Consider the following 17733-nt stretch of genomic DNA (forward strand, 5'->3'; position numbering starts at 1 on the left):
AAACAATCGTATGCATCACCTGCGCGCGATACTTGATTTGACACGTGGAAAATCGTAGCCTTGAAAGCAGGCTCTTCAGCGGGCGCGCTGTACACCGGTTGCCACTGTGCTCTGGTGGCTGCACTTTTCAACAACATCGACAATATCAGGGAAAACTGAAACCATCAGAAAACGATCGAAATGTATACATTTGTCACCTCATTGGTATAAAAAGAAGGCCGTAGTGAAGTCTGTATTGGGGGCAATAAAATCGTGCGGCGACGGAAGGAAAATTTTGAACATGTTCAAAATCATCTTTAGCTGTATTTTTCGACGTAGGACGCTCGGCGATGGCTACTTTTACGTGCGATTTACCTGCGATTTACCTGCGATTGACCTAGGTTCACTAAAAAATCCCATCGTACGATGTACCTACGTTATATGTGACCACCACTTTGTATGTGTTAACTATTGCGCCCGGTTTTTCCCAAACGTACGACGTACGGCGCTGTCATGACGGAAGAAACCCTATCGCAGGTACGACGTGAGTTTAGTGTGACCATAGCTTAAGTAGTGATGCGTACCTAAACCCCGGACCAGATCCGGACTGGACCTAAGGTTTAATTTCAAGTCCAAAAAAACCTAAACGTCAGGAAACAAGTCCGGACTTTAAATCTCTCGCTTATGTATAATTATACTCCCTTTTTGTCTTTAGCCATCATAAACCTTCCTTAGATCGTGAAATTTGCAATGAAAAAAATATGAAAATATTGCTGTTTTTGTGTTTCATATAACTTTTGTGTTTACTACTGACTGTATATAATTTCGCATACATAATTTTCAAATTGCATGTAACATATATGCCGATTTTTGTAACAGGAAAATAATTCAGCACACATATGCCATGGGTTCAGGTCCGGAGTTATAAGTCCGGACCTGAACCTAAACCCCTGGATCTGAATCCGGACCTGAACCTGAACACGGGTTTAGGTACACACCACCAGAAATACGCCACGGCATCATCAATGGCGAGGGCGCAAGACACAGATATCCGTGACACGACCCGGATCGCGGAGACGTGCGGAAATTCATACTTTAGCTCTCTATGAAACAATACTAGAGTTCCACGAACACATACATTCGCCAAACGATCAGGGCTTATTATGGACAGTGCCTTTATTCAAAACTTTATTCATGGTGGTCCAGAACTAGTATACCTTTTGTAACAACAATTGTGTAGAAAATAAAATACATTTTCAAGTTGTTTTAGAATGTTCACTATACACAGATATGGCAAATCTGTTGTAAGCGCCCTTTAACTATACCACAAATATTAACGTTTAGCGAAGGACGAAATATTCACGTATATAATCATCATCTAAAAAACTACAATGTACTAGAAAAACTCTAAATTTGTCAACACACGTTTTAACAAGAGGGAAGCGACTGTAAACATAGATGGAATACAACATTCGTGATATAACTCAAAGCCTTTGGTCCACGTTGGACATGAATATGCAATGAAGTTCATTGTTATTATATTATATAAACTACACTTTGTGCTAGAATACTCACTATACAATGGTATGCGTGATACCCTTGTTAATGGCATACAGCTAGAACAGACATATGTACACCTAACAAAGGATAACAATGTTCTCATATATAATATCACCAGTTAACTACGATGTGATGACAAAAAATCTGCAAATACGTCTACAAATGTTTCAATAAGAATGAATGCGCATAATCCGAATATGAAAAAGGTTCATTGTTATCATGACGACAATAAGGAAGGATTATAATTTGTCAGAACGTTTTATCGCTTGGAATTCCCCGTTTCCATGACGACCGCAGGGTTGGTGTGACCCATGTTGTACGACGGAGCTGACATGTCGAACCCCTTTCTCCTCCGACGCATGCGTAGAACGACACAGGCGGTGATAGTAGCGATGACGCAAGCAAGAACAACCACGCCCACGACGATGGCTGCGATCTGGCCATGGTCACCTTTGCCATTATCATCATCATCATCTGAATAAATGAATGAATGAATCAATCAATCAATCAATAAATTAATTAATTAATTTATTGATCAAAGTAAGAAATTGAAATGAATTGAAGCAGGAAGGAAGGAAGAGTAAAAGGGTGAACAGTACTGGAATGAATCACCTTTGATTGATTGATTGATTGATTGATTGATTGATTGATTGATTGATTGATTGATTGATTTACAATAAAGAATTTATATGAATGAAGGTAGGAAGGAGGGAGGGAAGAATGAAAGGATGAGCAATGCTGGAATAAATCGCCTTTGAAATATCATCATGTGAATACATAAGTGAATTGTATTAAATTTAATGTACTGTATGAAACCGCATATAATTGACTATTCCGTACCTTCCGGTCGAGGACGCATAGCACCAGCGTGGGTTGCAGAAGGCAGTGTGACTGAAACATGAAGAAAAAGTGAAAGAAACTGATTGCAATTGGATGATAGATGGATGGATGGATGGATGGATGGATGGATAGATGAATGGATGGATGGATGGATAGATGAATGGATGGATGGATGGATGGATGGATAGATGAATGGATGGATGGTTGGATGGATGGATGGATGGATGGATAGATCCGTAGTTGTGAATATTCCATGTTACTTGCCAAACATTGTACCTGATGCAATTGTCGTGCAATAAAACTTGACTTGACGCTATACCATAAGGCTCACCCCAGAAGCGTCGCCAAAAATGGTCAGTGGACTAGCAGAACTCACCAGCAGCAGAGGTTGGAATGTTCCTGCAGGTCTCAGCGGGAGTCTGGGATGAGTTGATGACCTTCAGTCGCCCCTCCAGCCCGACAGACAGCGGAGACAGCGCGGCGATGTACTCTATCAGGATGTCTGTGTCCAGGTCACCTGCAGGGTAACGTTAGTGAGAATGTGTCAATATTCTAGCCTTAACAAACCTTTGCTTCTTTAACCTGTCCGACAACTAAATGATGACATTTTGCGGTGGATTTTGAGATGTATTGTGATGAGAAGAATTGCCTTTTTTAGATGGTTCATTCACTTTTAAAAATTTCTAACTTGTGCCCACGTAGCGATTCATCGTATCTTTCCTCTTTCTAAAGTATAAGTTCTAAAACAAAAATCCCACATCCTGATTAGCAGATAGAACTATATGTATCTGCATTGTCGGTATGCAGAAACCTTAATTCCTTTGCTATTGTCAGTTTTGTTTATGAACTTGAAGTAAGAAATCACCAATATTCTTAACCCCTCAGTAATGCCTTGGTCACATTTGCACCGGGGCCCGCAGGTTAGTCCCGGCCGGGCACCGAAGTCACATTTTTTTTCCGGTGGACTGCCAGGTATGGATGTGTGTGTGTGTGTGTTGGGGGGGATACCTCGCGGGGTTCGCACTATTAGCTTATTGAGTCTTTGTTACCGGGTCCCGGGTTGATTTTAAGTCCGAGTTAAAGTCACATCGGGCCCCGGTCGTGCCCAAAATAGCCCGTAGCGTGTCCCACGGGGCCCGTAAACTCTCCGACGGGGCCCCTTTTTTCAATTCTGATCAAATGATAAGACCAGACCTGGGATATGGTGCGCAGTCTTGTTCTCCGCTACCATGGTGTAGCCGTCCCCTCCGTCCGCCAGGAACGTCGGCATGATGATCCTGTAGACGGCAGACACGTTCAGCGGGCGGAACTCTGGTACGAGACAGTCCTCGCTACAGCGGGCCTCCATCTTTACCACTCTCTGTCCTACCGGTTGGACTTCGTCATAGGTGACGCGCAATCCTGGACATGTGAAAAAGGGTTCCGTCATCAATATAAGAGGTACCTATCACTCAAAGTCAAGTCAAGTCATCACTCAAAAATCTTGGCCTCCACCTTCGCCACTCTCTGTCCCACCGGTTGGGCCTCGTCATAGGTGACGCGGAGACCTGGACATGTCGAAAAGGCTTCCATCATCAATAACGATAGCTATATACCAACCACAAATCGTAACCATAGCTTGTCCAGAACCGGAAATTGCAGTTTTATAGACAGTCGCCAGAGGACCCAAAAGGTCAGTTCAAATCCGGGAAGGCGTCTCGGTTGGGGCTTCAACCGCCTTTCGGAAGGGACGTCAAATGGGAGTCCCGTGTTTGAGCAGGTGCCTCGTGCTCTTAAGTTAAAGGGGGGATGAAGGACTATCAACCCCTCCATGTAAATATACACCCTGCTAGGGAAACAGCAAAAAAGCTTGCTGACCACTAGGCACTACAAGGTGGACAACAACAACAATCTACTCACCGGACACTTGGAGGAACCTGGGATGGCCAATCAGACTGGCGGAGTGCTCGAGCATGCGCACCACGTCCTCCCCCTGCAGTTCAACGATGTCGATTGTGTTCTGGTAGGGCAACGTTCCGACAATGTCTCCTACCGTGATGGAACCTGCAAATATTTCACAGAAAATAAACAAATAAAATCTCTCAGAAGAATCGGAGAGACGGAGGGCGCCACAAACTACCAGGTACCGATCTGAAAGGGCAGCGTTCCAACAATGTATCCCACTGTGATAGAAATTGGAAACAGTTCACAAAAATCAATGAGGAGTCTCCATTTTAGGAACATAGTTATAGAATCGGAGAGACGGGGGGCGCCACAAACTTCCAGTCATCGTTCTGAAAGGGGAGCGTTTTGACGATGTCTCCCACTGGCATGGAACCTGTAAATATTCCGCAGAAAATAAACAAACAAAATTCCAGTGGAGCTTCCATTACAACATCATCGTTCGAATCAACTGACGGGGGACGCCATAAACTTCCAGTCTTCATTGACCCATTACCTAAGTTACATGTGCGCAAAGTAACGTACCTTGAGTGGTGGGGGCGGTCCTATTGAAGAAGGCCATAGGAATGGATAAGCATTCGGTGAGTTGTTATGTATGTAAATACGTTTATGTGTAGTAATAGTAATAGTAGTAGTAGTAGTAGTAATAGTAGTAGTAGAAGTAGTTGTAGTAGTAGCGATAGTCGTTCACTGAAAAACGCACTGCTTCTTTCCTCTAATCACGGTTCTGAGAGTTTTTTCTGAGAGAACGAATTTTCATAAAACACTGAAGCACAATGAATGTAAATTATTAAACTTTACCTTGAACTAAGGTTGCACGAATCCCGCCTGCGTTCAGAACGGCGATACCAACGTTGTTCCAACCGACCTCGTCCGGATGTTTGTTGTTCTGGTGCAACATGGAGTCCGTGATCAGGTTACCTAGGGACGGGACACAAAAAGGACGCGATGAATACGTTGCCCTTCTCGTGGTACCTCGCACGAAAAATCAAGATATTTCATATTTACGAAGTGTGCGCATGCGCAAACTAATCTTCCGTTTTGGACCATGTGAAACAGGTGTGAAGTAAAACAAATATATCGGTAACGTTTATACAAACAACGGTAAGAATTTTACCACTGTGTTAGAACAAATTCTAGTTTGTCATCTCGAATCGTCTTAAACTTTAACCATTTATTTCAGATACCATTGCTAGAATATCTTCATATAGACCTGGTACTATCTTGTCACAACCTTTATTACCAAGTTGTGCGTGATCTCAGCTCTCTATAAACGTATCATTTTGCCTATCTAATGCTAATTGTAAACCAAATACAATTCCAAAACAATACGGAGGTCGTTGTGGCCAATAAGATTCCCACATTCTACCTACGATTCCTGTAGCTACCCTCAATTGTAACCCTTCTCTAAAAGGTTAAGCTACATAGACATACATTTCCAGGACTCATACTCGTCCAGTAAGACGTGCGTTTTACTGATACTTTGTGATTTCCAAATTTACTACAAACGGATACAGATAGCAGAAAGCTTTTGTCTGCAAAATACAAACGCTTCCAGAAAACGTACCCATATTGCATTCTCGGAAACGACAGCTCCCGTCCAGTAAGACATGTGTTTTGCCGACACTTTGTGACGCCATGTCAAACAGGTTGGCCTCCAGGGTCTGCACATGCGCCAAGATGTCAGGGTCTGTGGCAGAAGAGATAGACTGAGTTACGGTGGCCCATAACGACAAGATGTCACGAAAAGTTTGATGGCGACTGTTGTCGTAGTGGGCCACCGTACTGATGAGTGATTCTCAAATTTGCAACAAACTGATTCAGATTGTAGAAATTGTCGATCTTAAAAAGAAAACATTTCGGGGATGGTGTCTTTTCATTTGAAATAAAGGTGATGACATACACAAAGTGTTCGTGTCTAAATTCGCCAGCTACATTTTTTATATAAAGCAAACCATCAATGAAATTCAGGCTCCGATAGCATAGATGTAGCTAAAGAGCAGAAACAGTATGTATGATTGAACTTATGTTTAAGCGTAGGAAGTGTATTTTAATCGCTAGCTGCTTTTGTTTCGTCTATAAAACTAACAGTAAAACCTTACCCATTGAAACAGTGTTGTCTATTTGCAAAAGCTTTTTCTTCGTTAATAAAAACTAACAGTAATATCTCAGCTCACCCTTTGCAACGGTGTCATCTAACAAGATGGGATTCCCCTCCCAGTGGACTAGTCCTCCTACGTCATCAAACGTCACCTTCAGGTAACCCAGGTACTTCCCGAAGGCGTAGTCCTGCACTACCAGCACCGGGCGCGAGGGGGCGTGGATAGGACGGATCACCTTTGGGTAAGCACCGGCGGGGTCTTCTATGTTCGGTGCTTGGCCTAGGGTAAACATTGTGATGTCAGTTGCATTGTGATAAGACCTTTTAAGACTTCTTTATCTTATCACAACGCAACTGACACGTTTAAAAACATGGTCAAAGCAAACCGTCGGATGAGAATCGCCATTTTGTCTTATGCGTAAAGCAGCAAAGACCGTTCGAGTCCGTGTACAGACCAGGAATGAAAAAATTATTAAAAAAAACAAGAATCCCTAAGGAATGGTTTGATATGGTGTTTTGAAGCGTTCTGCAGTACCACGGAGGTTGAGTTATGACCAGCTACTGTATTATAGGCTGTATTTCAGAGCTATCCAATCATAATCTTTATCAACATTATGAAGCAAAATACTGAAATAGTTCGGAAGTAAAGAGCCTTTGAAAACGCACCTGTATAGAGGAACGTGTTGGTGTGCCCTCCCACTATGATGTCCACTCCTCGCACACGTGACGCCACTTCCGTGTCCACATGGATACCTGGGGATATACACAAATTTTCGAATATACAAGTTATCTTCAAGCAGATATGTGGTTCAGTACCAAGGACAGGCCTGTCCGCCTATGTTACCAGAGCGTTCTGAATGATCGGTGGTCATGTTGGATCCATACGCTGGCACAGACATTCAAACGTGTATGATCAAATCTATAAGGTATCTCCAAGCAGATATATAGGTCAGTACCAAGGACAGGTCTGTCCGCCTATGTTTACCAGGCAGTGGTTGATCAGTGGTCATGTTAGATCTATACACTGGCACGGAAATGGAAACGTGCATGGTCAAATGTAATACTTTTGTAGGCAATTCTAACTCTTCTGTAAGCCTTCTTGACCACTTTGACTTTTTATATGATGCTGACAATGTGAATCTACCGCAGATGATGTCGATGGCTATGTACGGTGACTCTGACTAGAATAAAAACTCATAACCTACCTGCGTGCCCCAGAGCAATGATTTTGTTCACCCCCTGCTGAGTCAGTTTGTCCACTTCGGTCTGCACTGACGTCACAACTGGCGTAAACGACACGGTATCCCCTAAAGGTGTGGAAATTTTGTTTTGTTTCAATCCATCAGTATTTCGACACAAGTTAGACCTGGAAAGATCTAGTCTTCACTTCTCTACCAGGCTATATCGCACCGGCTATAGGGTGAATATTTGCCAGGGGAGTTTGGCCATCGAGGGTTTCACTCGCAGGCCCAGTTCCCAGGATTGTAGATTGGACCCTCTCTGTGTAGCCGACTCCCATCATACAATTCACTCTATTTGACCTGTTTCTACTATTTTCCCAGCGATCTGCGGGGCCTGGTAGAGGCTATTCACTTCTACTGGCTATATGCTAAACGGAAAAAAAACACGGTAGCACTGGTACACAAACACACATTTCAATGCATCGAAACATACCTACAAAATCAAAGTGAACAAAAAGCACTAGGTGAATTGCAAAATGAAAAAAAAAGACCGACCAGTTGTACTGAAACAAAAATTAAACACGATGAAGAGAGCAACACAACCGATCGCTGACCTGGCTTAGATATAGCGGAAGTGTCCGTGGTGGTGTAGCCGACAATTCAGTGTACGGTAACACTAGTACACCAACACATGTTTCAATGCATTAAACCATGCTTACAAAATCACACAGTGAACGAAAGGCCCCTTGTGAATTGCAAAATTCAAAAAGACCGACAAGTTGTGCTGAAACAAAAAATGAAACGCCTTTAGAAACACGATTAAAAGAGAGTAACACAACCAATCGCTGACCTGGCTTAGATATAGCGGGAGTGTCCGTGGTGGTGTAGCCGACAATTCCTATCATCTCACCGCTCACGTTCAGCGTCACGGACCGACTAGTGCAGGGATGGGGCAAATACTAGTGACTTTAAATTTCTTGATATTGACCCAAGCAAACCATACAAAAGATGAATACTAGTAGTTAGTAGTCCAAATGCACTACATGTGATAGAAGGTAATGAGATATCAATTCATTGCAAGCAGGTATACAACGTGTGCATGCTTTAAGTCCCCCTCTCACTGGACCCGCGGCACGCTGGCGGCCGATCGAATTGACAAAGCCCGCAACGAATTTCATCGACAAAAAACGAATCTTTTTAAGCTTTGTGTGTTTTGTTGTCTTTTTGGTCATATTTGTACGTTTTGAATAATATTCCCATTATAAAGTCAAGGGTAACACAAATCCAGTTTAGGACGCAGCGACGTCGCCAGCGTGCCGCGGGTCCAGTGAGAGGGGGGCTTTACAGAGAAGGAACATGGAATGAATGAATGGAAAATTCACAATTCTCAGCACAGGAAATTCTAATGTTTAGCTTCTCCTCCGTACATACAAAATGTTGAATTCTCATTGAATTTTCAAGCCCACATGGGCTTTTATGACATCAAACTTTCAAATAACTTTAATTTCATAGAGAATGAAAGTTAAAATAGTGCAAGTAACAAACAAACATTTAAATGTTATGAAATGTGCCTTAATGTGATTAAATTTTGATAAAAATGACCAAAAGTGGAACAGCCTATCATTTGTCTTTCTATCTGCTTATCTATCTATCTATCTATCTATCTATCTATCTATCTATCTATCTATCTATCTATCTATCTATCTATCTATCTATCTATCTATCTATCTATCTATCTATCTATCTATCTTTCTATCTATCTATCTATCTGTCTGTCTGTCTGTCTGTCTGTCTGTCTGTCTGTCTGTCTGTCTGTTTGTTCGTTTGTTCGTTTGTTTGTTTGTTTGTTTGTTTACCTGAAGAGAGACTCGAACTCCGGTTCCCTGGTGGCGTTGACGTTGGCACTCACGACGCTGAAGTTTGTCTGGCGGAGAAACTTGGTCAGCTCCGGAACACCGTCATCAAACTCGTGATTCCCGATCGCCTGAAAGAAATAAGACTTTAGGCACCTGAAAATAATTTCATCAGGTTGATAGAACATATATAGGACATTTGAGTTGTCTTTTTACACAACCAGTGACGTCTTACCTAGGTACCTGCTAACGTTTTGGTGTCTGTCAGACGCCTTCTTCAGAGCTTCTGACTGGAGTACTGCTTCTCGTTGCTATAAGTAGCCGTGATGAACCGGGACGAGGGGGGGTATAAGCTTAGCCACGTTTGCGATTGTGTTCTCGCCGAAAAAGCGCCACCTACTTCGGCTACTTATAGCGGCGAGAAGCAGCACTCCAGTCAGAAGCTCTGAAGAAGGTGTCTGACAGACACCGAAACGTCAGCAGGTAAGAAGTCACTGGTTAAGTAAAAAGAAAACTCCAATATCAAAAGTTAAGGCACTTCCTGCGATTTTGTGGTTAAATTTTGTGTATGAAGGAGCTCCATGTATAAGCCTCAAGCGTCAAACCTCAGCACATAAAAGATCCCAACACACTTATCGAGAAGAGTAGGGGTGACCCGGTGTGCTTGGCTATCAACGCGAGCCGTAGCGAAGCCGCATTGCACTACCACTAGCTACTTGAAAAAAAACATAATGCTCCACCTCAATTGAGGATGACTGCTTTTCCTTCAGAACGTTGAGTGACTGTGCATGTATGTGTTTGCTGTGTATGCTATGCTGTGTATGTATGTGTTTGCTGTGTATGCTATGCTGTGTATATATGTGTTTGCTATGTATGCTATGCTGCGTATGTATGTGTTTGCTATGTATGCTACACTGTGTATATGTGTTTGCTATGTACGCTATGCTGTGTATGTATGTGTTTGCTCTGTATGCTATGCTGTGTATGTATGTGTTTGCTATGTATGCTATGCTGTGTATGTATGTGTTTGCTATGTATGCTAGGCTGTGTATGTATGTGTTTGCTCTGTATGCTATGCTGTGTATGTATGTGTTTGCTATGTATGCTAGGCTGTGCATGTATGTGTTTGCTCTGTAAGCTATGCTGTGTATGTATGCATTTGCTATGTATGCTAGGCTGTGCATGTATGTGTTTGCTATGTATGCTACACTGTGTATATGTACATGTGTTTGCTATGTATGCTATGCTGTGTATGTATGTGTGACAGTGTGTATATAGAAGCTGTAGATGGATCTTCGTGATATTAAGTAGGTGTCGGGGAGATAAAAGTCAAGTTCGATAATTGGCTTCCTAGCGGCTTCTTACGGCACTGCAGTGGAACTTGTTCAAATCTGTGCATGTATCAATCGACAAGTGTCAGTCTAGTTCTTCGAATTCGACATGACGCGAGAGGGGCGTGCAGGGCACGTGGCGGAAGTAGGGTACATTACCTCCAAAGCTTTGTCACGTCACACTGACACTATTCTTATCGAACTCCAATCAGGGAGAGGTTCCTATTCTACTGATAGTTGATAAGTATATACCAAGCTTAGCTGTAGGAACAAAATTGTTTATGGCGTCTTCTGAAACAGTATCTGTAAACTATACGGACTTACTTTAAGGAGAAAATTATGCTGTCGCCACTAGACGGAAATTGTGTGATGTTAACTTATCTCAGCAACAAGTAGACAAAAAATATATTTTAGGGATGGACCAGGAAGTGCCTGGGGGAATTCTAATGTAGGACCCTAAATGTAGAGCATACAGGAAAGGGTGTATGTATGTATGTGGGTGGATGTGGGGCGAGGGGGTGCACTTAAGTGGGGGGGGTGTAAGGGGGGAGGTAAGGGGGTGTGTGAGTGGGCTAGATATTAGGTGCTGAAATGTAATATCACAGAAACGTCTACACATAAAACAGCTCACTTTTTGTTACAAATCTGCCGCAATACATTGTAGCTTTGTTGTCATCTTGTGGCTTTAAACAAACGTCAATTCAGATACGACAGATGATAGAATGACGATTTAGATGGAATGTTATTTCCTCATTCTGGCGATACCATCGACGATATGGGTGGGGGTGTATAAGATTAAAGAGTAAAAAACTACACGTAAGATTATGATGAACACTTGAAATCTGACTTCATACCAAGTCATCTCCTTATATAAGACCATCATGTCTGCCAACAGAAATCAGATTCGTCATTTTGTATTCGTACAGACGCTGCTTGCAACTGCTAAGACTGACGTGGTAATGTCTCTGTTTAGGTACACAAAGTTATACTCCTATGATTTCGTTTGCGTCGTGATGTGCACGAAACTGCATCGTTACGTGTCAGATTGCGAGAGAATCGAACATAAGGTTGTACAGCCCTGGCTGGATACGATAACCTTTTTTTTGGTTAGTCGAAATTACGTTTTTGACGTTTGTGTTAGTCGAAAGAATTTAGACACGTAATGATATATTCGAACAGGTTAAAGTCCGGGCCTCCGTAGTCACCTTTATAAGTCGCTCAGCTAGTCGCAAACCGGTATACCTGCTATAGTTGAAATGTAAGGAATGGTACGTATGAGGTTGTGAGACAACGATTCGTTTTGTTACAAACCTGGGTTGATACGTTGCCATTTACTCTGGGCCTTGAACCCCGAACCTTCAACGCGATACGCACAAAAGAAATTAGATACGATAAATCGACCGACAGGTATGTGTTTACTCCCTGTGGACATCGCTTAAAGTGTAACAAAACGCCATTCACCGTTGAGTCCTACGTAAGTCCGTTCAACAGTTTCCTCATAAAAGAAACGAATTCAGCTGAACGTTTGAAATGATCATTTTGTCTTGTCGGTTACCACAAGGTAGCAAGACAGCCAAGACTGTCGTGGCCACGTTTGTACAACACACTTGTACATGGTTCATGGACACCAGCCATGTTTGTCATACGATACATTAACATGTTTACGACGGAAAAGTGGGCGCATTCGTGGAACAGTCGCGTATGTGTCGGACAAAATCTAACTATCCTGTGACAGAGGGAAAGATTGTCGTCGATTCTTGTAACGTTAGGATGTTGTTTAGCCTCGCTTAAATTCCCACGACAACAACAAAAATCGTACTATGAAAAGTGACCGCGACTTCTGAATGCAGTTGTATTTGTAAAAGTAAACCGACACCTATACCATGTAACCTAGTCACAATTCTCTACGGGTCGGCTAGAGCTGTTTTGCTGGGCCCAGTCTGCTAAGCACAGGCCTGTTTCTTGTAGACTGTCTCTCTAGTTGGCCTTTCTAGTTGTCGAAGCCCCCAAATCAACCCCTTAAAAATCCTCGGCGCGCGCTAATAAACTGGGCGGGGGGCAGCACTCTTATCACCGAAGAGACAGCGGCGAGCACACGGTGGTATGATAACCATGCTTCCTTATCCTCCGCCAGGCCTTCCTACGGGGGTATGGATAGTAGAATTGGACAAAAGGGAGGATGATTAATCAGGAGAGTCAGTCAGTAACACACCAGGTTTGTACTGAACATATCTGGGCAGATTTATCTGATCCACTCACACCGGGAAGGACCCCTACTCTTTTCGATAAGCGTGGTGGGTTCTTTTACGTGTTCGAGGTGTGGTAGAGACTATGACTGAATGGTTAACAAGTTACTTACCATGGCATCGTACTTTACTCTGTTCATGAGCTGTGCCACGACGGGACTCCTAAAGAAGTAGTACCACAGAGTTCCTTGGAACTGGTCTCCTGCGTCTAGCAGCAACACGTTGTCGTCCCTGCCCCGCACCTCCGCTACCTTCGTACCCAACCGGGGGAACCCTCCGTAGCACGGGCGGCCCGGGCGGCACCTGCCCCCGAAGGCGTTCATCTCCTGCACCCGGGAGTGCACGTCGTTGGTGTGCAGGACGGTCAGGTTAAACGACGACACGGACTCGGCGAGGAAACTACAGCACGAAACAAACGCGAAGGCTACGGAAAATGAAAACGGCCTCATCGTGAAAAGCGTACGTGCGCACACAAGTCTACACACACGTACACACAACTATTTCTATATCACTGGTTTCAGGGGGTGAGGTGTATATATACCTTCCTCGTACGTAAAATCTGCATAAAGACAATAGATGTCTTTGAAGCGAGGGCGTAAAGGTGACGACCCTCGCCTTATAACTCGCGATCGGGTCAAATGAAATGGAAGCTCATGTGACCATACTTTGGTGGGTTTAAAACGTCCAAATCTCTCAGTAGTTTGATTATGAAAGATGAGGTCTACTTTAGAATGTGATCACACATGGTGACGACGCAAATACACCTTGATATTGTTGGTACTAATCTTGAAAAGCTCAAATGAAGTGGGCGTTACATTTCGGCGTATAGTTACTGTGTTCTCGGAAGATACGTTTCCGTGTTGGGCTGTGAACATTGCTGATGGCTTTAGACAAACCCTTCATTATTAAGCACATCTGTACCTATATCTACACCATTGCCAAGAAGCGAGAAGAGGTCAAATTCATGTAATTATTAAACTATTGCTAAGTTATCATTGTATATCATGTATTTGCCAACTGTGACGTTTTCTGTTGTGACCTGTACTGAACCCAGTGGGTATGTGTGTACAATAAAGGTCTTCCTGGCCTGAAGGCTAGGAACAAGTGGACAATTGCGCATCACTTTGCTTGGCGCCTTAAACAAGGTCTCGGCGCCATCTAATTAACAGACTGTTTCGAGGGCCACTCCTTGAAAATACTGTAAATGCAGAAATGTTCGCGGGGATTTGATTTCACGGTAGGAAGAACTTGGAGTGTTCGCGGTGGTTTTGAGTCCCCGTTTGAAACAATATCAGCGCTGCAGAAACACAATGGAACGACTTTTCGCGGTGTTTTAAAGTTCGCGGTAAAGAGTTCACCGCGAAAACCGCGAACATAAAACCACCGCGAACATTCTGCCTGTACAGTACCGATGTACCAATAGGCACTGCATTAGTGGCGTCGTGTTGACGAAACGGTTAGGATATTTGGCCCAGAACCCAGAAGCCCTGGGTTCAAATCCCCTGATATACCGCCGATGTTGTGCCCTTGGGAAAGAAACTTTATACGATTTTCCTTTATCCAGGTGTTGAAACGGGTACATGACTTCGGTTGGGGAGGTAAAGACGGTGGAAGAACATGGATCCAATACCGACACCGTAGATGACAACCCACTGCCTCTACGGCTTCAAAAAGGCCATGGGACTACCTTTTGTGGGTAAACTTTTTACGTACATACAAACTAACAATTTTTGTGTGCTCTGAGCCTCTGACCCATAATACTAGTATGCCCCTTTAGCTACAAAGGAAGTGCATTTTACCGAGATATTGTCACGTATTTCTGCTTAATTAAGCATAAAACGTTATATATATAGTTGTTCTAAGTAAACACAATGCCGCCCAAGGCTATGTGTTTTAGGCCGGTGGTCTGGCTTGCAAGTACAATGTACTCTCCAAGCAGAGGTTGGTGGGGGAGATCGTTACCGTTTTATCATATATGCTCCGTTTTTTTTTGTCCGCTCGCCCCGTAAGTACAATGTACATGTACAATGTAAAGCATAATTGAATTTGCAGCGCATTTTGGTAAGTTAGTATGACCACACTGATGCAATCATTTTTTTTCTTCGGACCGCTCCTTAAAAATCATGAATTTACTACGTAAACTCTATATAGACCCTTTTGATTCATCTTGCAGATTCTTATCTATAACGTCGTCTCACGTAACTAAGGAAGTCATAAAGCAAGTCATTGTCACTTTCTTCCTCCTTGAGACAAAAGGCGTTCGTGGAAAAGAAATTCAGTGTGTTGGGAGTGGTTTGTTTCACACAGGTGCGGCACGCTTGAATTGGCTCTTCGTGATAAAGCCTCCTATCCGCGCCCCCAATCTACAGCATAGGGGCCCCTGCGCCCAAACTATGCTAGCTAAAACACTGCGTACAGAGATATATGTACATTGTATTTTGGTGCACGTGCATTCAACCAATTAGCAGTCTTGTCGCTTCCGTGTCAGTGACTTTTGCCGCCATGACATCTCGAGTTGACAAAAAATGCCAGTATGACCCCGCGGCATCTTGGCGACCTCGCTAGCTGTGACCGACCGGTTTGAGCGCTCAACGAATTTTATCCATAAAAAAAAAGGAGTATCCTGCGCTTTATGTGTTTTGTTGTTTTTCTAGTCATACTTGTACGTTTTGAATGATATTCCCATTATAAAGTCGAGGTTAACACAAATCCAATTTAGGACGCAGCGAGGTCGCCAACGTGCCGCGGGCTTTTGTGTCATATCGAGATGTCATGTCGGCAAAACTCACTGACACGGAAGTTGACAGGTCGATTGAACACAAATACATGTATCTCTATACGCAGTGTTTACGTTCTAGCTAGCATAGTTTGCGCGTAAGGACCCCTATTCTTGTATTTGGACCCTCTATGATGTGAGTCACCCCTATGCTGTCTTTACCAGCGTATTATTTTTTCTGGGGAGAACTCTGTCTGTGACCCTTCATCAATATTTAAGGAACTGAACAATAGGCTTTAGAATAAGGGAAACAGAGAGAAAACTTTAGTTTGAAACATCTATCGCTCAAAATGCAGTTAATAGTGTCTCATGGGGTTATGAGGTGTTTTTTTTAAATTTCCGTGGTTTCTGTGGTCATGGGCGAATGGCACTCTTGCACACACAATCCTTCGGGGAAAAGCGGAGGGTGCGCGGCCGCGGGGACGTCCCCGTCGGTCGTGGATCACAGATCTAAAGGAGTGGGCCGGCCATTCAGCCAACCAGATGACCAGACTGGCGAGACTGGGAGAGAGTGAGTGAGTGAGTGAGTGAGTGAGTGAGTGAGTGAGTGAGTGAGTGAGTGAGTGAGTGAGTGAGTGAGTGAGTGAGTGTCTTAGGCACTCCACTTGCAGCTTATGCCTCCCAAAACAGATCTGGTGAGAACGCTGCTATTCGTATGATTTAATGTTGAATGGATGGCCCATTTTCAACATGTGGTCACCTTGTAGGTCATATTAGGTCAATTCGACCTTGTAATCGTTTCTGCTTAGAATAATTGAGTTCGTGGAAAACACACTTCCGGCCGTGGGCTGTGTGTTTTAGGCCGGTGGTACAACAAACGTACTACATTGTACATGGCCAGAACAATCCAATCAGACAAACCGCCAAAAATCGCCCCGAAATTGTTTTCGCAACCCTACATACGCGTTGTGGGAAATCGAATCACTTCTCAACACGAAACAGTGAACTCAACGGGACAAAATGGCTGGTTAAAAATTTGGTGAATCCATTATTTTGTGTGTTTTAGTGAGAACCCTGCTATACGTATGATTTGATTATAAAAGGATGGCGACCCGACACGTGGCCACCTTGTAGGTCATATTGAAGTGAATTCGACCTCGTTATCTTTTCTACGTAGAATAATTGGGTTCGTGGAAAACACACTTCCGGACGTGGGCTGTGTGTTTTAGGCCGGTGGTCTGACTGATAGGTATAACAAACTTACATGGTACACAATGTATGTCCAACCCAATCATTTGTTTATCAGACAAAATCACACCCAAAATCACCAAAATTTTCCAAACTTTATATACACGACGGGGCAAATTAAATCACGTTTCAACACGAAACAGTGGGAATTTCGTCCAGTCGTATGGTTTGCTTCTGACAGAATCATGAAATCGATGAATCTAACATTTTCTTTCGTTCTTTTGTGTTTGAAAGTATGTAGTATTCTTTTCATAACGTCATACATCAATACTTGAGGATTTAGAATTTTAGATGCTAACACGTCAACGCTTTTCAGTTCACATATCGTTGACCGATGATGCAAAAGAAAGTGAGGGGCCAAGGGTACTGCAAATGTTGACATTTTTGCGTTGGTTTAATGTTCGCGGCTTTCGCGGTGAACTCTTTACCGCGGAATTGAAACCAACGCGAAAATGCTGTATTCTACCCACCTAACCATTCTTCCAACCGCGAAGGAAAACCAACGCGGACAATTTTCTAACTACCGCGATATCAAATTCCCTTACGGTACTAGTATCTTCCCGTCTAACATCTGCTTGGAAATTACTCCTCAGTTTGGCCGAACGAGCTGTGAGTTTCTTTAAAGTTTTCTTTTGACAATTTCACTTTTTTACGCTCTCTCACAATTATCTGGTCAATCATTAACCCTTTATCTGAACATTTTCTACACTTTTCTCAGTTCCAAATCGATCCAGTCC

The 17733-nt window shown here is 43.2% G+C and overlaps 1 protein-coding gene across 1 annotated transcript; it reads right to left on the minus strand.

Moving 5' to 3' along the window:
* Positions 1–1134: 1134 nt before the first annotated feature.
* On the minus strand, positions 1135–13547 carry LOC136426584 (snake venom 5'-nucleotidase-like). Its single transcript, XM_066415255.1, has 13 exons — positions 13146–13547; positions 9459–9586; positions 8453–8538; positions 7627–7728; positions 7088–7174; positions 6498–6701; positions 5888–6010; positions 5122–5241; positions 4279–4422; positions 3574–3780; positions 2756–2896; positions 2380–2430; positions 1135–2013 (listed from the first exon to the last, which is right to left on the minus strand). Exons 1-13 carry the CDS (start codon positions 13479–13481, stop codon positions 1799–1801), a joined length of 1944 nt encoding a protein of 647 aa, XP_066271352.1. The 5' UTR covers positions 13482–13547; the 3' UTR covers positions 1135–1798.
* Positions 13548–17733: the final 4186 nt, after the last annotated feature.

The sequence above is a fragment of the Branchiostoma lanceolatum genome, chromosome 2, assembly GCF_035083965.1.
Source record: "Branchiostoma lanceolatum isolate klBraLanc5 chromosome 2, klBraLanc5.hap2, whole genome shotgun sequence".
Lineage (NCBI taxonomy): Eukaryota > Metazoa > Chordata > Leptocardii > Amphioxiformes > Branchiostomatidae > Branchiostoma > Branchiostoma lanceolatum.

Coding starts and splice junctions, on each gene's coding strand:
- LOC136426584 (XM_066415255.1), bottom strand. CDS start 13,481: ATGAGGCCGTTTTCATTTTCCGTAGCCTTCGCGTTTGTTTCGTGCTGT. Junction 6,011..6,497: donor AGATGACACCGTTGCAAAGG/GTGAGCTGAGAT, acceptor CTTCTGCCACAG/ACCCTGACATCTTGGCGCAT. Junction 2,014..2,379: donor TATGCGTCCTCGACCGGAAG/GTACGGAATAGT, acceptor TCATTTATTCAG/ATGATGATGATGATAATGGC.